Below are 25,444 nucleotides of genomic sequence, written 5' to 3'. Positions count from 1 at the left end.
TTTTACCCCGCCATGTAGGCAGCCATACTCCGTTTTCGGGGGTGTGCATGCTGGGTATGTTCTTGTTTCCATAACCCACCGAACGCTGACATGGATTACAGGATCTTTAACGTGCATATTTGATCTTCTGCTTGCATATACAAACGAAGGGGGTTCAGGCACTAGCAGGTCTGCACATATGTTGACCTGGGAGATCGTAAAAATCTCCACCCTTCACCCACCAGGCGCCATCACCGTGATTCGAACCCGGGACCCTCAGATTGACAGTCCAACACTTTAACCACTCGGCTATTGCGCCCGTCGTAGAAGAATAAGACCAAACCTTCATCCATGTCAGACGAGAATCTGTTGACAATTCTTCCCAGGGGCGTGGTGTCGAAGAATGACATGGGACAACGCAGAATCTTCTCAAACACATCATCATGCATGGAGCTGGATGCACGTAGCGTGTACTGCACACCAGTGGAACACGTGTAGGAATCACATGACAGTGCTACTGACTTTAATCTATATTATCTCTCTCTAAGAGACAGGAGGAAGTTGGCAGAATGGTTAAGACGTTCAGCTGCCATTATAGAGAGTCCGTGAGGGTGTGGGTTCGAATCTCACTCTCGCCCTTTTTCCCAAGTTTGACCGGAAAATCAAACTGGAAAATCAGATGAGACTATAAACCAAAGTTCCATGTGCAACATGCACTTGGCACACTGAAAAAGAACCCATGGCAACAAAAGTGTTGTCCTCTGGCTTAACTGTGTAAAAAGAAATCCACTCTGACCAGTACACAAATATAAAGCATGCACTCAAGGCCTGACCGGAGCGCTGGGTTACGCTGCTGTCAGGCATCTGCCCAGCAGATGTGGTGTAGTGTATATGGGTTTGTCCAAATACAGTGATGCTTCCTTGAGAAAGTAAAAGTGAAAATGAAACTAAGTACATTGGAAAACTATCTTCTCTCACAAGAATCTTCTCTCCTGGTCTTCAAAAATAAACAAAACAAAAAACAAAAAACTTCAAAAGAATGCAATATGCAATACCTCATGCTATTGCTTATATCTATATTCCCCCTCCCTCTGAGAACATTAGAAAACTTTCTTCTCTCACAGCATACCTGACCAGCAGAAGCTGAGTATACACACACCAATTTATAAATAAACACATCCACACATGTGGATGGGGGTTGGTGTGTGTGTGTGTGTGTGTGTGTGTGTGTGTGTGTGTGTGTACATGTGTAAGTGCATATGTGCATGCAAGCACATGTACGTGCGTGTGCATGTGCATGTGCGTGTGTGTGTTGTATGTGTGCATGCATAGGTGCATGCAAGAATGTGTGCATGCATGTGGGTGTGTCTGCTGCACATCCATTTAATTGTTACATGGGTTGGGGATAAAGTGGGGCGGAGGACAGTACAGGGTTTGGGAGGGGGGGGGGAGGTTGGTGCCCTGTGAACACACTAGTCAGTATGGAAAGCTGTATGTAAATCAAGAACACCCTTTGACAAATATTCGATGAAGATGATGTGAAAAGACAAAGAAGACGAAGTAAAAACACAAACAAGACGATGTGAAAAATAAAAAGACAAAGAAAACAATAAGAAAAGACAAAGACGATGATGTGATATATGATGAAGACAACAATGTGAAAAGATGAAAAAGACAATAAGAAATACAAAGAAAACAATGTGAAAAGACAAAGAAGACAATAAGAAATACAAAGAAAACAATGTGAAAAGACAAAGAAGTGGATGAATATTGCAGTATGCCTACCTTCATGAAGATGACAGCCCTGAGGACGAGGAAGACGATGATGGCGACGATGATCATTCCATAGATGAGGGTGTAAGTGAACAGCAGTGGGTGGTCTGTGACACTGTCACTGATCCTTGTCTGATTGTCCACCTGGATCGTCGTGTTCTGACACAGAGGGAAGAACTTAGGGTTGTTGGTGTTGTTGTTTTTAAAGGGGGATGCTATTTATCCTGACAGACCCCTGGCATCCCCACAGTGGAGAGTCAAAAGTTACTGAAAACCAAAACTAAACAAAAATAAAACAAAAACACCAACAAAAGCAATGGCCAAGTGGTTAAAGCATTGGGACTTTCAATCTGAGAGTCACGGATTCAAATCTTGGTAACGGCGCCTGGTGGGTAAAGGGTGGAGATTTTTCCAATCTCCCAGGTCAATGTATGTGCAGACCTGATAGCTCCTGAACCCCCTTCATGTCTATATGCACACAGATCAAATACACATGTTAAAGATTCTGTAATCCATGTCAGCATTTGATGGGTTATGGAAACAAGAATATACCCAGCATGCACATCCCCGAAAACGGAGTATGGCTGCCTACATGGCATGGTAAATAAACAAAACGGTCATACACGTAAACTGTTACATGTCCGTCTGAATGTGTATGTGCGCATGCCTGATGTCTGATTGAATGACACAGCACCCAACGGCAGCTGTCTGTCAGCTGTACCCAGGTAGGCAGCCTGTTGTGCAAATCACCCCGAGGTTGTAAAGCACTTAGAGCTTGGTCTCCAACCGAGGAAAGGCGCTACATAAGTATCCATATCATTCATCATTTCAAGCGATAGCAGCCATACTCTGACAAATTAATGTCAACTTCTACCTTCAGGCAAATGTTTCAGTGTCCGTAAACTTAAAACAAACAGAACTTAACACAGTTTTATTCCAAGGTCTATTCAACAGTTAAACAACAGTAACTGATAATTAGTTGTGTGACTCCATAGAAAGTATGCCAAAGTATATGTGTGTATGATATGAAATTTCACTTTAAACATACTATTGAATATGATAAACAATGAGGCCAGGAGATCAAATGATGAACAAATAGTAAAGAGTGTAACTTTCTCCACACACAAGGTACATAACTTCAAGCCAGTTGGCTAATCATTTCATCTCCTGGCCTCATTGTTCCTAATTTCAAGTTGAAAAACCACCGAGGCAACCATGTGTTTGTTCTGTATTGTCTGTGTGTTCTGTGTGGCTTGTTCAGAATAAAAGAGGCAATGCCAGTCTTGAATAAAAGCTAATGTGTGTTTGCATATTTCTTCTGTCTTTGCTGCTGTGTGCACATGTCAAATGATCGGTATAAGAGCAAGCCTGGCACTTCCTTTTTCAAGGAAGTGTCTGGGATTGTTCCAATGTACCTTTTACTTACCTGTGTGCTAGATGAATTGGTAACATAAACAGTATTGGCTTGGAGTTATGTACCTTGTGTGTGGAGAGAGTTACCACTTCTTTACTAACTGAATAGCACATTTTTTTACATGCCAATGTTTACTTATAGTAAGATGTTTTATGCCTTTGGCTGTGATTGTTGCACATGAATAGCGTTGACTATTGTATGTGTGGTTTACTCTAAGTTTACTTAAGTATTTTATATGTCCACTGTACTTGCATGTGTGTGACTGTGATTATTGTATGTGGGATTCACTTTAACTTTACTTAAGTACTTTATATGTCCACTGTAATTGTTGCATATGTATGATTGTGATTATTGTATGTGGGATTTACTTTAAGTCGACATTCATGCTTTTGTCACTTCTATATATCTTGCATGTTTACTGTGATTGTTGCATTGTGTGACTGTGATTACTGTATGTGGAAATTACTTTAGGTCGGTATTCATGCTTTTATGTCTTCTGTGCAATACAGTGAAGGACTGTGAGTTTCATATGTTGTTTACGCGTACTCTGCGTTCTGCATCACTCACCCCACTGCCCTGCCCCAACCAGAAGGACAGGAACAAGGAAGCAGAGTTCTGGCAGCCAATGCTGACCAGGAAGACCAGGAAGACCAGCAGGGAGACACAGTAGCCGCCCGCCGCCCGCATGTAGCTCAGGAACACATCCCGGTCCACACCCCCCTTCCCAGCATCCTCCTCTGCGATCAGCTTGCCTTTGGCCTTGTCATCAGAGTCACCTGCCCCTCTCATGTCTGCCACCTCTGCCACTGTGGTGTCGTGGTGTGGCGTGTGTGTGTGTGAGGGGACGGGAGTGGAAAAAGAAATAGGTCACGTGATGGGTAAGAAATTTGTTGGTGGAAAAAAAATAGGTGTGGCATCAGGACTCAGAAATGTGTTTTCTTCTCATTTTCATTTCCATTTACAGAAATAGTGTCATGTCAGGACTCAGAACTTTTTCTTCTTTTTTTTTCCTTCCATTTTTGAAAAGATATGGACAATTTGCATAACTTACAAGCAAAAGAAAGGGAAAATAGGGAGCAAATAGGGGGCAAAACACATGTTACCCAAGATAATAATAATAATAATAATAATAATAATAATAACAATGGTATTTATATAGCACTGAATCTTGTGCAGAGACAAATCAAAGTGCTTTCGCACCAGTCATTCACACGCATGCATAACTTTAAAACTTGAGAAACTGAAGACAAGGAAGAGGCAGGGAAGGGAGGCTATTCTGGGAAGAGGTGGGTTTTAAGGCCAGACTTGAAAGAGCTGAGTGTGGAGACTTGACAAAGCAAAAGAGGAAGTTCATTCCAATTGCAAGGTCCAGAGATTTGATATGTTTAACATGGCATAACAATACAACAAACACATGGGACAGTCACTGACACCTACTTTTGGGTATCAAGCTATCTTCATCATATCAAGCTATCTTAATCATATCAAGCTATTTTAATCATATCAAGCTATCTTAATCATATCAAGCTATTTTAATCATATGAAGCTATCTTCATCATATCAAGCTATCTCAGTCATATCAAGCTATCTTCATCATATCAAGCTATCTCAATCATATCAAGCTATCTTCATCATATCAAGCTATATCAAGCTACCTTCATCATATCAAGCTATCTTCATCAAATCATATCAAGCTATCTTAATCATATCAAGCTATCTTCATCATATCAAGCTGTCTTCATCATATCAAGCTATCTTCATCATATCAAGCTATCTCAATCATATCAAGCTATCTTCATCATATCAAGCTATCTTCATCATATCAAGCTATCTCAATCACCTCCTTATTCAATACCTTTGTTGTTCTTGTTATTGATTCGGCTGTAAAATATAGAAGAATAACCTTTTTTTCATAGCTCTGTGAAGAAACCTAGATACAAAAGCACAGAAATGCCATATCAAATTTCAGAACTATACTCTTCTCACACCAAACCTCAGGTGAAGATGATAAAAGTCAGAAAAAAAGCTGATAAAAATCAGAAACATAGATAAGATTTTGAAACTTTTTTTTTTCTTGATGAAAATTTCAACTCTGAGTTTCATCTGATATATCTGATGAGGATAGAGACATTACTAAGTCAAACAATACATGTTAAAGACTGAAAATCTCTGCGGAGAAAAGAAGAAGAAAAATATTCAAATTGATTCTGTCCTGTTGTAAGGGGAGATAATTGTAAATGCCAGCCAATTCTCGAACCCGCTATGAAATTGTATGTTAAAAGAGCCCACAGCCTTTCACAGCCATCAAGGAGTGAACTAGTATCCACTGAATCAAGAACTCAGCACAGGCAGGTGGGGGCCAGTCCTTTCCTTCTGCTGTTTTCACCTTCCAAAACCAGAGTCAGTCAGGTACATATTCACACCTGGGAGGGGTGAGGGAAACTGGAATGAAGTACCTTTCCCAAGGATACAACACCATGTCAAAACTGGGCCTCAAACGTACAAACACAAAAACAAAATACGACGGGCACAATAGCCGAGTGGTTAAAGCGCTGGGCTTTCAATCTGAGGGTCCCGGGTTCGAATCACGGTGACAGCGCCTGGTGGGTAAAGGGTGGAGATTTTTCCAATCTCCCAGGTCAACATATGTGCAGACCTGCTAGTGCCTGAACCCCTTTCGTGTGTATACGCAAGCAGAAGATCAAATACACACGTTAAAGATCCTGTAATCCATGTCAGCATTTGGTGGGTTATGGAAACAAAAACATAACCAGCATGCACACCCCCAAAAGCATAGTATGGCTGCCTACATGGCAGGTTAAAAACGGTCATACATGTAAAAGCCCACTCACGTATATATGAGTGAATGTGGGAGTTGCAGTCCACGAACGCATAAGTAGAAGAAGAAAAACAAAATATCTATGTGTTCACATTACTGGTTTCATCATCCATAACAGCTTTAAATATTATCATTACTATCAAAGAATCATACACGACTAATTGCAGTGAATTATGGCGAAAGCCGCCCAAAAATGTTCAAAAGACACATTTGTAAAGAAAATAAAGGTGCTCCCTCCAAGCTATTTTTGCGCTGGTTAATGCCCTACGCCAATGAAAAAACAACTTCTGCACAACTGAAAATATAAAGGAAAGAAAAAGGAAGGAACTGTGAACGGATGAATGGATGAACACACAAAGAAATAAATGAATGAATAAACATCTGCTTTTATGAATCAATAAACAAAGAATAAATAAAAATCCTTTCCCAACAACACATAAAGCAAAGTTGAACAAGAGAGGCAAGGCCTTCAAGACTCACTTGTGATACACTTTTAGAAATAAATTTAGTCATTAAAATGTGTTTTGTATTTGTTATGATAAAGCTTCGGGTTAAAAAAAAAAAAAAAAAGGCCTGAGTGCAGATTCGAACCCAGCATGTTCAGGTAGGAAGAAACTGTCTTACTCACTGCACGATTGCGGATCCATGAACAACATTCAAAAATTAACAATTAAGCATGTTTTTTAAGGGCGATAAATCGATTGCTGTATTCGAAGTGATAATGCTTTTGAAATCATATGGTTTTGGTGTATCTCGGGCATTTAAAAATTCTTTAAGGGCAATTAAGAATTCCTTAAAGTCTGCGGTAAAGGAGACATGATTACCACCACAATCACACTGCAACATTTAGCCATTTTTCTCTGGATCTAGATAGATGTACACGTTTAGTTACACCCACCGGGAAAGTACAACACAGTCGATTCAATTCCTCTTTTATGTTCATTCTAGCCAACTGAGTATCCACTTTAAAAGATTCATATGCAGTAAACACGTCAATGATGTAGTCTGTGTCACAGTAAGTGTTCTGTCCAGAATTTGTATTTCTTTCCATTTAATTGTAAACAAGAAAATCGAGGTCACGTCATCTACTCACTAAGCATCGCCAACGCTACTGCAACTGGGATACGGTTAATATGGTGTTTTCAAAATCCCGGAAGTGGCCTCAATGAGATAAATCATTAATGATATGGGAAAAATTGCTTAACTCGGGAGACTTACATAACACACACACACACACACACACACACACACACACACAAACACACACACACACACAGAGACAACTGAACACCGGATTATAACACAGACTCACTATGTTTACACAAGTGAGTGAAATTTGTTTTGATGCATGATTTTCACTCTTTTTATACTTTTGTTCAAGACACTTGGAATTTCAAGGGACAACACGTGATGACCATGCAGTTTGTCCTGATCTTTTTCAAAGCAGTGAGGATGCACGAAAACCTGAATCAAGTGTGGACAAATATCCAAAATACAGTTAACTGAACATAATTATTGTACAAGAAAAAAGTGCTTGTTTTCTTAAAAAAAATCCAGCAAACAAAATAAAACCTTTGTTTTGTACAAGAAGATGTAAAGAGCTTTGCAAAAAGACCCCTGTTCCAAGGTGCAAGCAACACGATTTGACACACTGACCAAAGCACATACAAAACATAATGTAATAAACACAGCAAGGAAAAACTGTTCACCACTAAGGGCCAATCCAATCTGCAGGGGAAAAGAAAGCATACTTCGTCTGTTAAGTGTGACTCTGCATATATGTGTGTGTGTGTGTGTGTGTGTGAGAGAGAGAGAGAGAGAGAGAGAGAGAGAGAGAGAGAGAATGTGTGTTATGGTGGTGGTGGGAAGTGTGTGTGTGTGTGTGTGTGTGTGTGTGTGTGTGTGTGTGTGTGTGTGTGTGTGTGCTCTGTGCTGCTGATGATAGCAACTGCTGGAGACAAACTCCCCTGGTAGCAATGGAGACGCATAAAAACAGCTGGAGACAAACTCCCCTGACAGAAACAGATACATACAAACAGCTGGAGACAAACTCCCCTGACAGCAACAGATACATACAAACAGCTGGAGACAAACTCCCCTGGTAGCAATGGAGACGCATAAAAACAGCTGGAGACAAACTCCCCTGACAGAAACAGATACATACAAACAGCTGGAGACAAACTCCCCTGACAGAAACAGATACATACAAACAGCTGGAGACAAACTCCCCTGACAGAAACAGATACATACAAACAGCTGGAGACAAACTCCCCTGACAGAAACAGATACATACAAACAGCTGGAGACAAACTCCCCTGACAGAAACAGATACATACAAACAGCTGGAGACAAACTCCCCTGACAGAAACATAGCAATGGCTGGAGAAAACTGGAGACAAGCTCTACTCACAGCAACATAGCAACAAGATGGAGACAAGCTCCCCATGACAGCAACAACAATACTCACTTTCCCCCCAGCAACAGCTAGAGACAAAATCCACTGACAGCAACAGCTAGAGACAACCTCTCCTAACAGCAACAGCCAGAGACAACCTCTCCTAACAGCAACAGCCAGAGACAACCTCTCCAGCCAGAGACAACCTCTCCTAACAGCAACAGCCAGAGACAACCTCTCCTAACAGCAACAGCTAGAGACAACCTCTCCTAATAGCAACAGCTAGAGACAACCTCTCCTAACAGCAACAGCTAGAGACAACCTCTCCTAACAGCAACAGCTAGAGACAACCTCTCCTAACAGCAACAGCCAGAGACATCCTCTCCTAACAGCAACAGCCAGAGACATCCTCTCCTAACAGCAACAGCTAGAGACAACCTCTCCTAACAGCAACAGCTAGAGACAACCTCTCCTAATAGCAACATGTAGAGACAACCTCTCCTAACAGCAACAGCCAGAGACAACCTCTCCTAACAGCAACAGCTAGAGACAACCTCTCCTAACAGCAACAGCCAGAGACAATCTCACCTAACAGCAACAGCTAGAGACAATCTCACCTAACAGCAACAGCTAGAGACAATCTCACCTAACAGCAACAGCTAGAGACAACCTCTCCTAATAGCAACATGTAGAGACAACCTCTCCTAACAGCAACAGCTAGAGACAACCTCTCCTAACAGCAACAGCCAGAGACAATCTCACCTAACAGCAACAGCTAGAGACAATCTCACCTAACAGCAACAGCTAGAGACAATCTCACCTAACAGCAACAGCTAGAGACAACCTCTCCTAACAGCAACAGCCAGAGACAATCTCACCTAACAGCAACAGCTAGAGACAATCTCACCTAACAGCAACAGCTAGAGACAATCTCACCTAACAGCAACAGCTAGAGACAACCTCTCCTAACAGCAACAGCTAGAGACAACCTCTCCTAATAGCAACATGTAGAGACAACCTCTCCTAACAGCAACAGCTAGAGACAATCTCACCTAACAGCAACAGCTAGAGACAACCTCTCCTAACAGCAACAGCTAGAGACAACCTCTCCTAATAGCAACATGTAGAGACAAACTCTCCTAACAGCAACAGCCAAAGACAATCTCTCCTAGTAGCAACAGGCAGAGACAACCTCTCCTAATAGCAACAAGATGGAGAAAACCTCCCCATGACAGCAGGAATGATACTCACTCTCTCCTAGCTCCTCTACTCCACTGGTCTTGGAGGTGTAGCTCAGGGCTCTCTCCAGGACCACACGGTTCCTGACAGAGCTGCCCCCACTGCTGGACAAAGCCACCTCCACCAGGGCTGCACACAGTGAGGAGCACGTCTTCATGCTCTGCTCAAACATGCACACATGTAGGCATGTGCGTGCACACACACAACATCCCCACATCAACCCCCCTCTCACTCCTCCCCCCTCCCCCAACCCTCCCTTCCACACACACAGCAAATACCTCCACTCCAACAAACCACAAACACACAACATCCCCAATCAACTCCTCCCCCCCCCCTCCCCCCACACACACAATTCCTCACACACAACCACAACCCCCCCCCCCCCCCCCTGCCCTCCCGCCCCTTCCTCCAACACCTCCACTCCATCCACACACACAAACACACACAACGAACCCCACAAACACCCCCTCACAAACACACACACAACAACCCACCCCCCCACCCCCCCATCAACCCCTATCCTCCCCCCCTGACGCACACACACAACCCCCCCATCAACCACCCCCACATACACACACACACACACACACACACAACCACTCCACACCCCCTGTCCCCCCTTCCCCCACCCCACCCCTCCAACCACACACACACAAATACACAACACCCCCCGTCAACCACCCCCACACCCCCACCTACACACACACACAACCACACCACACACCCTGCCCCACCCCCCATCCCCACAACATCTCCACTCCAACCACACACACACACACACACACACACACACACAAAACCCCCCCATCAATCACCACCCCCCCCCCATCCCACACACACACACTCACACACAACACATGACAAACAAGCACACCACACCCCCCTCACCCTCAGGAGTGTCCTCCTCAGCCAGGTTCTCTGTGTCCATGGTGTGCTCCTGGTAGTAAATGCGCATGATGGAGAAGTAGTCTCCCTTCAGCACCATCAGACTGGAGTGGTCTCCCTGCTCCGTCACCTGGCCATCTTTCAGGAAGAGAATGTCGTCGCACTGTGGCAAGTACTGCAACATGCGCGTGTGCAAAATATTGACGTGAGCAATCGCCTGGTGGTTTCAATGTGAGGGTCTCGGTGACAGCGTCTGGTGGGTAAAGGGTGAAGATGTTTCCCATCTCCCAGGTCAACATACAATTATGTGCAGACCTGCTTGTGCTTGAACCCTTGATAGGTGACAAAGACCACAACCTGTATACCTGTAACTGATGGGTGACAAAGACCACAACCTGTATACCTGTAACTGATGGGTGACGAAGATGATGGAACTGACTAGCCATCACCATCATCACCACCATCATCACCATCATCATCAAGGACAACAACCTGCATACCTGTATTTGATGAGTGACGAAGATGGCAACCTGCATACCTGTAACTGATGGGTGATGAAGATAATGGACTTGACTGTCATTCACCATCACCTTCATCGTCATCATCACCATCATCATCAAGACGACAACATGCATACCTGTAACTAATAGGTGACAAAGAAGATGGAATTCACTGGCCATCAGCATCACCGTCACTATCACCATTGTCATTATCATCATCATCACCACCCACCTCATTATCATCAGCATCACCATCATTCTCCTCCTCCACCTCATCATCACAATCCTCCTCCTCCTACTCCTCCACGTCATCATCATCACCATCCTCCTCCACCTCATTGTCATAACCATCATCAAGATGACAACGAGTATACCTGTAACTGAAAGGTGACAGACAACATGTATACCTGTAACTGATGAGTGACGAAGTAGACAGAATTGACGGGCCATCACCATCATCGTTATCGCCATCACCATCATCATTACCATCAACATCATCAAGGACGACAAACCTGCATACCTGTAACTGACTGGCCATCACCATCATCGTTATCACCATCATCAAGGACGACAAACCTGCATACCTGTAACTGATGTGTGACGAAGATGACAGACTTGCCGGTCAGAAAGCCAGTGATGCAGTTGGTGAAGATGTGACGACCGATGTGGATGTCCACAGCCGACAGAGGGTCGTCCAACAAGTAGATGTCACGGTCACTGTACAGCGCTCGTGCCATGCTCAGTCGCTGTTTCTGTCCTCCGCTCAGGTTGATGCCGCGCTCTCCAATCTGCGCCACATAGAGTGGGAGGGCGTGGTACAGTGGTGAAGAGCGGATTGTGAGTTTTGGTACAATGGTGAAAAAAGCGGAAATAAAATTGTGTGCATATTGGTACAATGGTGAAGAACAGAAAATCAAATTGTGTGCATATTGGTACAATGGTGAAGAACAAATTGTGTGTGTGTTGGTAGAATGCTGAAGAATAAAAAATCAAAATGTGTGCGTGTTGGTACAATGGTGAAAAACAAAATCAGATCTTTTAATCTGAAAACACTGCACCTCTGTCAGATCTCCAGACACCATGGAGGCAAAGTCAGCTTGCAGGGCGCACGCTTCCACCACTTTGCTGTACCTGTCCACACACATAAACCATCTTGTTGTACCTGTCCACACACATAAACCACTTTGCTGTACCTGTCCACACACATAAACCACTTTGTTGTACCTGTCCACACACATAAACCACTTTGCTGTACCTGTCCACACACATAAACCATCTTGTTGTACCTGTCCACACACATAAACCACTTTCTTGTACCTGTCCACACACATAAACCACCTTGTTGTACCTGTCCACACACATAAACCACTTTGCTGTACCTGTCCACACAACATAAACCACTTTCTTGTACCTGTCCACACACATAAACCACCTTGTTGTACCTGTCCACACACATAAACCACCTTGTTGTACCTGTCCACACACATAAACCACTTTCTTGTACCTGTCCACACACATAAACCATCTTGTTGTACCTGTCCACACACATAAACCATCTTGTTGTACCTGTCCACACACATAAACCACTTTCTTGTACCTGTCCACACACATAAACCATCTTGTTGTACCTGTCCACACACATAAACCACTTTCTTGTACCTGTCCACACACATAAACCATCTTGTTGTACCTGTCCACACACATAAACCATCTTGTTGTACCTGTCCACACACATAAACCACTTTCTTGTACCTGTCCACACACATAAACCACTTTGTTGTACCTGTCCACACACATAAACCACCTTGTTGTACCTGTCCACACACATAAACCACTTTCTTGTACCTGTCCACACACATAAACCACCTTGTTGTACCTGTCCACACACATAAACCACTTTGCTGTACCTGTCCACACACATAAACCATCTTGTTGTACCTATCCACACACATAAACCACTTTGCTGTACCTGTCCACACACATAAACCATCTTGTTGTACCTGTCCACACACATAAACCACTTTCTTGTACCTGTCCACACACATTAACCACTTTCTTGTACCTGTCACACACACAAACCACTTTGCTGTACCTGTCCACACACATAAACCACTTTCTTGTAGCTGTCCACACATATAAACCACTATGTTGTACCTGTCCACATACATAAACCACTTTCTTGTAGCTGTCCACACACATTAACCACTTTCTTGTACCTGTCACACACACAAACCACTTTGCTGTACCTGTCCACACACATAAACCACTTTCTTGTAGCTGTCCACACATATAAACCACTTTGCTGTACCTGTCCACACACATAAACCACTTTCTTGTACCTAGTATGCTGACTACAAGACCTGAAAGAAACAAAAGAATGGGAGAAAAACTCCGAAAACCTCAACCATCTATTCAACACAGCCATTTCACCCACTCTAGGAAGACATTGTCGGGAATGGCCAGAGGGCAAAACTGATGCGGAAGTGAAGCTACTCATAGAAGAAAACAGTAAAGAAGAGGACATCATCATATACACAGATGGCTCAGTCACCAAAGACCAATCTGGTTGGGGATTCACTGCGAAACAAAATGGAAAAACAGTTAGGGAAGAGAATCCTGCCTACAAAGTCACGACCTCCAGCCTAACGATGGAAGTTGAAGCTGTGACACGTGCCCTCCAGTGGCTATCATCCATCCATACGCCCGGAAACCAACATGCCATGATTCTAACCGACTCAATGAACATCATACAGAAAATTGAAAACGGAATGGGAAGCCCAGAGTGGCATAAGGCAATGCGCAACTTTCAGATTAAAAAACTCACATGGTCATACTACCTGGGACATGCAGGAGTTAAGGGAAATGAGCGAGCTGACAGACTTGCTGGTAACGCAACACCGAGCGGCCTACATCTAGGAAAATCGGAAATCCTCAGAAAAGTCAAAGAATATCAAAAAGAACAGGTACAAGGCCATCACACCATCGATCGCCTCAAAGAAATAAAAGCAGAGAGAGGGAGCGGCCATAAGTCTAACATGAAAGGTAGAGCACGATGCTTTGCAAATCAAACAAATATTGGCATCATTTCCAAACCAACATTGCGCAAATTTCTTCAAAACGGAACAGAGTCTCTGTGGGCTTTTCCAAATACAATAGACTGAGCAACACACTAGACACCATGTTCTTGGCATCAGAGATCTTTTCCTATCCCTCTTGTGGCCAGTCAGTGGCAGCCTCTGTGCGTGTGTGTAAGTGTGTGTTTGTGTGTATGTGTGGGTCTGTGTTTTTGAGTGCGTTTGTGCATGCGTGAGAGTGTAAGTGTACACAAGTGTCAGAAGAGTTCTGTGCGTGTGTGTGTGTGTGTGTGTGTGCGTGCGTGTGTGTGAAGGGGAGGTGGGGGTGCGGGGAGGAGGTGGGGTAGAGGATGAGGTATGTGAGTGTATGCATGCCTACACTGTGGGAGCAACAGGATATTGGAACGTATATATATATATATCTTTGTATATATGTGTGTGGGGTTGGAGGTGGGAGATATGGGCGTGTGTGTGTGTGCTTGTACAAGTAAGCTTTCATCTGTGTGTGTGTGTGTGTGTGTGTGTGTGTGTGCCGTGGAAGCTGCGATACATAGACTAGAAATGAATGTGTGGAGGAGGGGGGTAAAGGAGGTGCAGGGTAATGTGTGTGGTGTGTGTGTGTGAGTGTGTGTGTGTGTGTGTTGGAGCTCATGTACGTTTATATGTATTTGACTGTGCTTTCATATCTGTGAAACTGCATATTTGGTGCATATCTGTTATGCATGTGTGGGTGTATGTGTGAATGTGTGTCTTCATGTTTTACATTTATTTGCTTATTTATCATCATTGCTGTCTTATTTATTTATTTATTATTATTATTATTATTATTTATTATTATTATCATTACTACTACCCTTTATTTTTATATCATAATTATTATTCATTTATTTATGTAAGCTTATCTATTATTTATTCACTTTTTTTCTTTTCTCAAGGCCTGACTAAGCGCGTTGGGTTACGCTGCTGGTCAGGCATCTGCTTGGCAGATGTGGTGTAGCGTGTATGGATTTGTCCGAACGCAGTGACGCCTCCTTGAGCTACTGAAACTGAAACTGAAACTTGTACCTGTCCACACAAAAACGGCAATAGTGGTCATGAAATTACATCCCAAAAAGTGAATAGCAATAATCATCATCATCATCATCATTATCATCAACATGACCATCACCATCATCAGCATCAGCATCATGATAATAGCAATAGTAGGGGAAACCAAACAATCCTCACCTGACCTCACTGCAGAGGAAACCAAACAATCCTCACCTGACCTCACTGCAGGGGAAACCAAACAATCCTCACCTGTCCTCACTGCAGAGGAAACCAAATAATCCTCACCTGACCTCACTGCAGAGGAAACCAAACAATCCTCACCTGTCCTCACTGCAGGGGAAACCAAACAATCCTCACCTGTCCTCACTGCAGGGGAAACCAAACAATCCTTACCTGTCCTCACTGCAGGGGAAACCAAACAATCCTCACCTGTCCTCACTGCAGGGGAAACCAAACAATCCTCACCTGTCCTCACTGCAGGGGAAACCAAACAATCCTTACCTGTCTTGACTGTAAGAGAAACCAAACAATCCTCACCTGTCCTCACTGCAGGGGAAACCAAACAATCCTTACCTGTCTTGACTGTAAGAGAAACCAAACAATCCTCACCTGTCCTCACTGCAGGGGAAACCAAACAATCCTCACCTGTCCTCACTGCAGGGGAAACCAAACAATCCTCACCTGTCCTCACTGCAGGGGAAACCAAACAATCCTCACCTGTCCTCACTGCAGGGGAAACCAAACAATCCTCACCTGTCCTCACTGCAGGGGAAACCAAACAATCCTTACCTGTCCTCACTGCAGGGGAAACCAAACAATCCTTACCTGTCTTGACTGTAAGAGAAACCAAACAATCCTCACCTGTCCTCCCTGCAGGGGAAACCAAACAATCCTCACCTGTCCTCATTGTAGGGGGTACCAAAGAGAATGTTGTCCCGGGCAGTGGCGTTCATGATCCAGGCTTGCTGTGGAACATATGCGATGGTTCCTCCAACACAGATGGAGCCTGATAGTTTGTCCATCTGAATCCACGGTAAGAAACATGGGTGCAAGTCTTAACATCCAATCACGGTTATTACACAGACACTTTAACGCTCTCCCTGCAACTGCTTATACCAGAGATTGACATTAGCTTACAGGTGGGCCAACAGCAATGTGAGAGCTCTATGATCAAAGGTTTCTCCACTGCAATTCATTTAGCTTTAGTCTTTTGTGGTAGAGGTCTACTGAGTATAGGGGAGGAGGGGGAGGTGTATAGCAAAGTAAGAGCTGTATGATCAATGGTTTCTCCACTGCAATTTTCATTTACAGCTTTAATCTTTTGTAAAGGACCATGACTCTCAAACAGGGAGGCAACACTATCCTGGCTCTACGCTCTGCAGCCTTGGGGGCTAGTTGGCCGTTGGGGACCATCCCAATGCCGACTGTCCTAAAACCTTGGCCGGCAGAGTGGAAATGCAGCTTGGACAAAACACTCCCCATTATAATCAAATTGTTGCCCCGATAGTTGGGACAGCAGTTGCCTCCACTGCTATGAGTAAAAAATGTGTGATACTGCAAGGGCTTTTCCAATACCATACATGTATGTATGATAGTCAGTTGTGTCTAACTATGACCATCAGAACTGCAGAGGAGGCAAATGCTGTCCCAACTACCTGGGCTGGAATTTGATTATAGTGGAGAGTGTCTTGCCCAAGTTATATCCCCACTCTCTCAGCCAAGATGGTTTTAGGACAGTCGGAGTTGGGATGGTTCCCAAAGGTCAACTAGCCAAGGCTGCAGCAATAAGAGCCAATGCAATCTTGCCTCCTAGTTTGAAAGTCTGTCAGTCAACAATTGTATCACCATAAATGACTGACCTTACATTAAGATATCAAATGAATAAACAATTTGTATGACAGCAAACACTTTACTCTCATAATAAAAGACATTACCTGTCCATCAAGACAAAAAACCAACAACAAAAAAAACATCAGTGACTTACTCGACCCAGAATGGCCTGAATAAGGGAGCTCTTCCCACTCCCCACACTGCCGCACACTCCTAACAGCTGACCCTGAAACACAAATAATGATAATAATAATAATGATGATGATGATGATGATGATGAATGCTTGTTGAGCACTGTCCTCCCACAAAGGGAGCTCAAAGTGCTTTACAATAAATTTTAAACACACACTCACAGACATGCAATTATTTACAAAAAGAAGAAGAAAAGATAATGATTTTATGCACAAAAGTATAAAACAGAATAAAAGACTTCGCTTATTACATTACTTAATCACAAACAAACACACACACACACAGAGTTTACTTGTCTTAGAACTGATTGTCAATGGAAAGGTACAGACTACAGTCTATGCTTAGACATTATCAAAAATAAGTGTTTTCAGACCAGTTTTAAAAGACTGAAATTGGGTAGAGGGGCTAAGATCGTGAGGTAACCTGTTCCAGACAGATGGGGCTGAATGAGAAAAGGAAGAATCACCAAAGGATAGGGTTTTAACACGTGGAGCAAGTAACCGCCGTGAAACAGAAAATGATCCGTGCTTTGTGTTTGTTTTGTTTAGTTTTTTGTTTTTTCACGAAAAACCAGTCATCAATGAAGTTGCTGCTCCTTCTGAACTGTAGTAGTTTGATGCTATCATCTCGTTTATGTGTGCATGCTTATTTGTGTGTGTGACTGTGATTCGAACCTCTGACCCTCAGATTGAAAGTCCAACGCTGTATCCACTTGGCTATTGCACCTGTCAAATGGGACCTTCATAGCAACATCCTCCTCCTCCTCCTACTCCTTCTTCATCATCAATATAAAATGAGTTTAATTTGTATTTATACAGTGCATGACTTGCGTTTACCAAGGGTGTAACCTGTTATGTCTAGAGTGTGTTCACAGTGTGTCCCAGAATTTTGATGTTATTTCCACAGTGAGTGACTTTAGTGATGGGTGACTGTGTATGTGACTATTGTATTTACCTTCACGGTCAGTTGTATATCTTATAAAATTGAAATTTGATTTCAGTTACATTGCTTAAATGTACATATTCATATTGTATTATGTTGTAATTGCAGTAAGACTGCATAAAGAGAGAGGGAGTAAGACAGACAGACAGAGTAAAGGGAGAAACAGTTCAGTGCAGTTAACTCTTTCACCACCAAGTGTCTGTGTGAAAAACACTCCCCAATGCCAAATACTGTAGACTTGATGCTCTCAGTCACTGGCTTTGATTCGTGTCAAAACAACACAATGGACTTGCTCACTTGAAACTGGGTCAGAGTGCAAAGGTTATTCATTGTTCTGTTGTGCAGGGGAAACTGGCTGCAGTTGTCGATCTTTGTTTCGACATGAAAAACAGACCTTCTAAAATGACCCCTCAATGTCGACTGAAGTTGCCTTTGGTGGTGAAAGAGTTAAGGCACACGATAATGATGTCAGTTCTGACAGCCTATAGCTGTTATTGTCGATGATACAAACTTTAAAGTTTTGTTTGTGGTGTTTAAGCCTGTAGCAAATTTTGTCTTTCTCCTCTGTGTTTTACAACAGTGTGTGTGTGTGTGTGTGTGTGTGTGTGTGTGTGTGTGTGATGTGTGTGTGTGTGGTGTGTGTGTGTGTGTGTGTGTGTGTGATGTGTGTGTGTGTGGTGTGTGTGTGTGTGTGTGTGTGTGTGGTGTGTGTGTGTGTGTGTGTGTGTGGTGTGGTGTGGTGTGGTGTGGTGTGGTGTGGTGTGTGTGTGTGTGCGTGTGTGTGTGGTGTGGTGTGTGTGTGTGTGTGTGTGTGTGTGTGTGTGGTGTGGTGTGGTGTGGTGTGGTGTGGTGTGGTGTGGTGTGGTGTGTGTGTGTGTGTGTGTGTGTGTGTGTGTGGTGTGGTGTGTGTGTGTGTGTGTGTGTGTGTGTGTGTGTGTAATAAAGACAGAAACAGACAAGATCCGCACACACCACAACAGAAAGAAAGAGAAAAACAACAGCAACAACAACAGAAAAAAACCTCAAACACCACTCATTACCTTTTTCAAAGTAAAACTGATATTGATCAGAACGGAAGACTGGGTGGTGTCCGACAGGACAGTGTTGGCGGCAGTGTCTTTCAGCATCTTCTGTCTTTCCTCGTCTGTATGATTTTTTGACGATTTCAACCGGCTGCTAGGTTTATCATCCCCTGATTTATTGTCTTTCCCTGAAACAGGCATGGAAATGAAGGGATGATGTGGACACTTACGTTTTAACACTTTTACTTTCATGTTTTGATTCAACTTAGAATAGTATATGTCTTTATTACCATGTGTACCGAGGTCACAGGGAATATTGGGGGGGATAGTACATAACATGGTATGAACATAAATTGAAAATCATACACAAAAACAGATACAGTAGAAATTAGGATACATACAAGTGCATATCAATCTAAAAACTTGTACATACTCACACATGCACGTACAGACACAGACACACACATAGACACACAGACACACACACGTTTGAACAGAGCCGCATATTACATGTGGATGGGTTTGATGACTAGATCTTCAGGTAGATGGTTGTTGATGATGATGATATAGATACTTATATAGCGCCTATCCTCGGTCAGAAACCAAGCTCTGAGTGTTTTACAAACACGGGGTCATTTGCACAACAGGCTGCCTACCTGGATAGAGCCGACTGACAGCTGCCATTGGGCGCTCATCATTCATTTCCTGTGTCATTCAGTCAGATTTCTGGTACTCACACATACACACTCAGACAGACATGTAACAGCGCGCTCATCATTCGTTTCCTGTGTCATTCAGTCAGATTTCTGGTACTCACACATACACACTCAGACAGACATGTAACATTATACATGTATGACTGTTTTGTTTATTTACCCCACTATGTAGGCACCATACTCCGTTTTGGGGGGTGTGCATGCTGGGTATGTTCTTGTTTCCATAACCCACTGAATGCTGACAATGATTTAGGATCTTTAATGAGCAAGTTTGATCTTCTGCATGTGTATACACTCAAAAAGGGGTTCAGGTACTAGCAGGTCTGCACATATGTTGACCTGGGAGATCAGAAAAATCTGCACCCTTTACCCACCAAGCGCCATTACCAAGATTCAAGCCTGGGACTCTCAGATTTTAAATCCAATGCTATAACCAATCGGCAAAACAAAAATGTTACTGAGGCAAAAAGCACAGACTGTCAGCAAGTCTTTAGCTGTTTTAAGTCTTTCACAGGTGACACAGTTTGCTAAGCTGTATGCGGAGAACATTTCCAGAACCAACAGGAGCGAAACAAACAAAAAATCATGCTTGTAATCTAAGTTCAGTCACAACTCATGAACTGTTGATGACACTGGCATGAAAGTTTGTTATCACCACGCTACATTCACTGTCAAGACTTTCAGACATAATAATTTTAATATAATACAATTTACAACACACATTAATGCATACAAATGTACACACACACACACATGCACATACACAAGCACACACACACATGCACATGCACAAGCACAAGCACAAGCACACACACAAATAGGTCACAGTGCACCTCCTCCTCTCACTCACTGTTACACACCCACACACGCTGTCACACACACACACACACACACACAAACACAATATTATGCGTGCACACGCACACACACACACACACACACACACACTGTCACACACACGCACACACACACACCGTCACATCCACACACACACTGTAACACACACACACACACACACACACACACACACACACTGTCACATCCACACACACACTGTCACACACACACATACACACACACACACACACACTCACACACACACATAATATTATGCGTGCACACGCACGCACGCACTCACACACACACACACACACACACACACACCGTCACACAAACACACTGTTACACACATGCACACGCACACACACACACACACACTGTATCACACACACACACGCACGCGCGCACACACACACACACACACACACACACACACACATACCGTCACATCCACACACACACTGTATCACACACACACACACACGCACACACACACACACTGTATCACACACACACACATGCACATGCACACACACACTTCACCACCATATTTCAGCCAGGAAGATCAAGGGAGTGAACTCTTTTTGCCTGGCTGATAACTTTTTCTGCTGTGGTGAGCTAAAAAAAAAAAAAAGAGCGTGGTATTTGGACACACAGCACAACTCAACACACACTGAAGAAAGCTCTCGGTGCCTGTTACATTGACCATCGCCAGTGGTCCGCAGTAGCCGCTGATCGAGAGACCTGGCGACGCACCATCCACCAAGCTGTCTCCTCCTTCGAAAACAACCGCAGGGCCAGCCTTGAGGACAAACGCAGAAGGAGGAAGAACCACGATGCTGCAGCCGCGAACCCAGACCAGACTTTCCCTTGCAACCGCTGTGGCCGACTCTGCTTTTCCCGCATTGGCCTTGTCAGCCATGAGCGTGCCTGCATCAGACGTGGACAACGCCCTTCCTAGATCTTTGTCAGCAAAGCCAGGCCATGAACAACTCAACACCCCACATCTCCTGTGTGTTCTGTGACATAGGCTGCACAAAACCTGCTTTACTATAACAAATAAACAAGACAACAACAACAACAACAACAACAAAAGAGAAAAATTAAAAATTAAAAAAAATAAAAAATTTAAAGAAAAGAAAAGCAACGTCTTACCTGCTGTCTCAAGAACCACAGGGTCGGTGGTGCTCCAGGTCAAGGTTGCATCCTTGACCTCCACGGCAGTGTCAGGAGGGGGCTGACCTCCAGCCACCTTCTCCTCCATCTCCTCCATCAGCAGTATGGACTGAAAGAAGAACAGAACAGAGTGAATGATAGAGTGAATGAAGAACAGAATAGAGTGAATGATAGAGTGAATGAAGAACAGAACAGAGTGAATGATAGAGTGAATGAAGAACAGAATAGAGTGAATGAAGAAGAACAGAACAGAGTGAATGAAGAAGAACAGAATAGAGTTAATGACAGAGTGAATGAAGAACAGAATAGAGTGAATGATAGAGTGAATGAAGAACAGAATAGAGTGAATGAAGAAGAACAGAACAGAGTGAATGAAGAAGAACAGAATAGAGTTAATGACAGAGTGAATGAAGAACAGAATAGAGTGAATGATAGAGTGAATGAAGAACAGAACAGAGTGAATGAAGAAGAACAGAACAGAGTGAATGAAGAAGAACAGAATAGACTGAATGATAGTGAGAGTGAATGAAGAAGAAGAGAATAGAGTGAATGATAGACTGAATACATATGAACAGAGTGGACCAATGAAGAACAGAATAGAGTGAATAATAGAATGAATGAAGAACAGAATAGAGTGAATGAAGAAGAAAAGAACAGAGTGAATGAAGAACAGAATAGAGTGAATGAAGAACAGAATAGACTGAATGATAGAGTGAATGAAGAATAACAGAATAGACTGAATGATAGAGTGAATGAAGAAGAACAGAATATAGTAAATGAAGAAGAACACAATAGAGTGAATGAAGAACAGAATAGAGTGAATGAAGAACAGAATAGAGTGAATGATAGAGTGAATGAAGAACAGAATAGAGTGAATGATAGAGTGAATTAAGAAGAACAGAATATAGTAAATGAAGAAGAACACAATAGAGTGAATGAAGAACAGAATAGAGTGAATGAAGAACAGAATAGAGTGAATGACAGAGTGAATGAAGAACAGAATAGAGTGAATGACAGAGTGAATGAAGAAAATAGAACAGCCTGAATGAAGAAGAACAGAATAGAGTGAATAAAGCACAGAATAGAGTGAATGATGGAGTGAATGAAGAAGAACAGAATAGAGTGAATGATAGAGTGAATGAAGAAGAACAGAATAGACTGAATGATAGAGTGAATAAAGCACAGAATAGAGTGAATGATAGAGTGAATGAAGAAGAAGAGAACAGAGTGAATGTGTATGAATAATGTTCAATTTTTTCCAAAATTTAGTGTGTGCGGCTTATATACCGGTGCGCTCAATAGACCGAACGTTATGGTAAATGAAGAAGAACAGAATAGAGTGAATGAAGAACAGAATAGAGTGAATGATAGAGTGAATGAAGAACAGAATAGAGTGATTGAAGAAGAACAGAATAGAGTTAATGATAGAGTAAATGAAGAACAGAACAGAGTGAATGATAGAGTGAATGAAGAAGAACAGAATAGAGTGAATGAAGAAGAACACAATATAGTGAATGATAGTGTGAATGAAGAAGAACAGAATAGAGTGAATGATAGAGTGAGTGAAGAAGAAAAGAATAGACTGAATGATAGAGAGACTGAAGAACAGAATAGAGTGAATGAAGAAGAAGAGAATAGAGTGAATGATAGACTGAATACATATGAACAGAGTGGACCAATGAAGAACAGAATGGACTGTGGTCTAAATACAGATGAACAGAGTGGAGTAATGAAGAACAGAATGGACATACAATTTATTTGCTGGATGTTTTTGATTTGTATACATTGTTGTGCAATATCTTACTATCTTTACACATGCATGTGTGCATGTGGTTTGTTCTTGTCTGTTATCAGCTACTGTTAGTTCTTAATTAACCAGTTTTGATGTCTTTTATGATGTACATGACCATTTTATGTTGGTGTTTACGAGCCTGTGAATGCACAAGCTAATTTCAATGTCAATTAATAAAGTGTTTTTGATTTGATTTGTTTGAATCCTATCTTCTCTCTCTCTCTCTCTCTCTCTTGTATGACAAAACTACCCACTGACAAAAACAACCCACTGACAAAACAAACAACAACCCACACTCACTGTGTATCTCTTCAAAGACACGGTCACCTCTGAGATGGACTTAACAAAACAACCCACTGACAAAAACAACTCACTGACAAAAACAACTCACTGGCAAAACAACTCACTGGCAAAACAACTCACTGGCAACAACAACTCACTGGCAACAACAACTCACTGGCAAAGCAAAACAACTCACTGGCAAAACAACTCACTGACAACAACAACTCACTGACAAAAACAACTCACTGGCAAAACAACTCACTGACAACAACAACTCACTGACAAAACAACTCACTGACAACAACAACTCACTGACAAAACAACTCACTGACAACAACAACTCACTGACAACAACAACTCACTGACAACAACAACTCACTGACAAAACAACTCACTGGCAAAACAACTCACTGACAACAACAACTCACTGACAACAACAACTCACTGACAACAACAACTCACTGACAAAACAACTCACTGGCAAAACAACTCACTGACAACAACAACCCACTGACAAAAACCACCCACTGACAAAAACAAACTCACTGACAACAACTCACTGGCAAAACAACCCACTGACAAAAACAACTCACTGACAACAACTCACTGACAACAACTCACTGGCAAAACAACTCACTGACAAAAACAACTCACTGGCAAAAACAACCCAACCCACTGACAAAAACAACCCACTAACAAAAACAACCCACTGACAAAAACAACTCACTGGCAAAACAACTCACTGACAACAACAACTCACTGGCAAAACAACCCACTGACAAAGACAACCCACTGACAAAAACAAAATAAAACAACTAACCCAGACTCACCGTGCATCTCTTCAAACACACAGTCACCTCCGGGATGGACTTGACAAAACAACCCACTGGCAAAAACAACCCACTGATAAAAACATACCCACTGGCAAAAACAACCCACTGATAAAAACAACCCACTGGCAAAACAACCCACTGGCAAAAACAACCCACTGATAAAAACATACCCACTGGCAAAAACAACCCACTGACAAAAACAACTCACTGGCAAAACAACCCACTGACAAAAACAACCCACTGTCAAAAACAAACTCACTGGCAAAACAACTCACTGGCAAAACAACTCACTGACAAAAACAACTCACTGACAAAAACAAACAACAACCCACACTCACTGTGTATCTCTTCAAAGACACGGTCACCTCTGAGATGGACTTAACAAAACAACCCACTAACAAAAACAACTCACTGACAACAACAACTCACTGGCAAAACAACTCACTGACAACAACAACTCACTGGCAAAACAACCCACTGACAAAAACAACTCACTGGCAAAACAACTCACTGACAAAAACAACCCACTGACAAAAACAACTCACTGACAAAACAACTCACTGGCAAAACAACCCACTGACAAAAACAACTCACTGACAAAAACAACTCACTGGCAAAACAACTCACTGACAAAGACAACTCACTGGCAAAAACAACCCACTCACAAAAAC

The 25,444-nt window shown here is 42.7% G+C and overlaps 1 protein-coding gene across 1 annotated transcript in view; it reads right to left on the bottom strand.

Annotated features, from left to right (window-relative positions):
• Positions 1 to 25,444, bottom strand: part of LOC143275645 (ATP-binding cassette sub-family C member 5-like) — a 101,285-nt gene that overhangs the window by 26,849 nt on the left and 48,992 nt on the right. Inside the window, exons 12-22 of the mRNA XM_076579897.1 lie at positions 21,846 to 21,975; positions 19,153 to 19,322; positions 17,133 to 17,204; positions 16,046 to 16,170; positions 12,083 to 12,155; positions 11,609 to 11,812; positions 10,528 to 10,699; positions 9,652 to 9,768; positions 3,734 to 3,972; positions 1,765 to 1,911; positions 323 to 452 (exon numbers count right to left, since the gene is read on the bottom strand). Of these exons, the coding sequence (XP_076436012.1) occupies positions 323 to 452; positions 1,765 to 1,911; positions 3,734 to 3,972; positions 9,652 to 9,768; positions 10,528 to 10,699; positions 11,609 to 11,812; positions 12,083 to 12,155; positions 16,046 to 16,170; positions 17,133 to 17,204; positions 19,153 to 19,322; positions 21,846 to 21,975 (1,579 nt within the window). The remainder of the gene's footprint in view (positions 1 to 322; positions 453 to 1,764; positions 1,912 to 3,733; positions 3,973 to 9,651; positions 9,769 to 10,527; positions 10,700 to 11,608; positions 11,813 to 12,082; positions 12,156 to 16,045; positions 16,171 to 17,132; positions 17,205 to 19,152; positions 19,323 to 21,845; positions 21,976 to 25,444) is intronic.

Source organism: Babylonia areolata, chromosome 30 (assembly GCF_041734735.1).
Source record: "Babylonia areolata isolate BAREFJ2019XMU chromosome 30, ASM4173473v1, whole genome shotgun sequence".
In the NCBI taxonomy this organism is placed as follows: Eukaryota; Metazoa; Mollusca; class Gastropoda; order Neogastropoda; family Buccinidae; genus Babylonia; species Babylonia areolata.
Note: the sequence above shows the minus strand (reverse complement) of the source record. Positions and strands in the feature narration are given on the sequence as shown.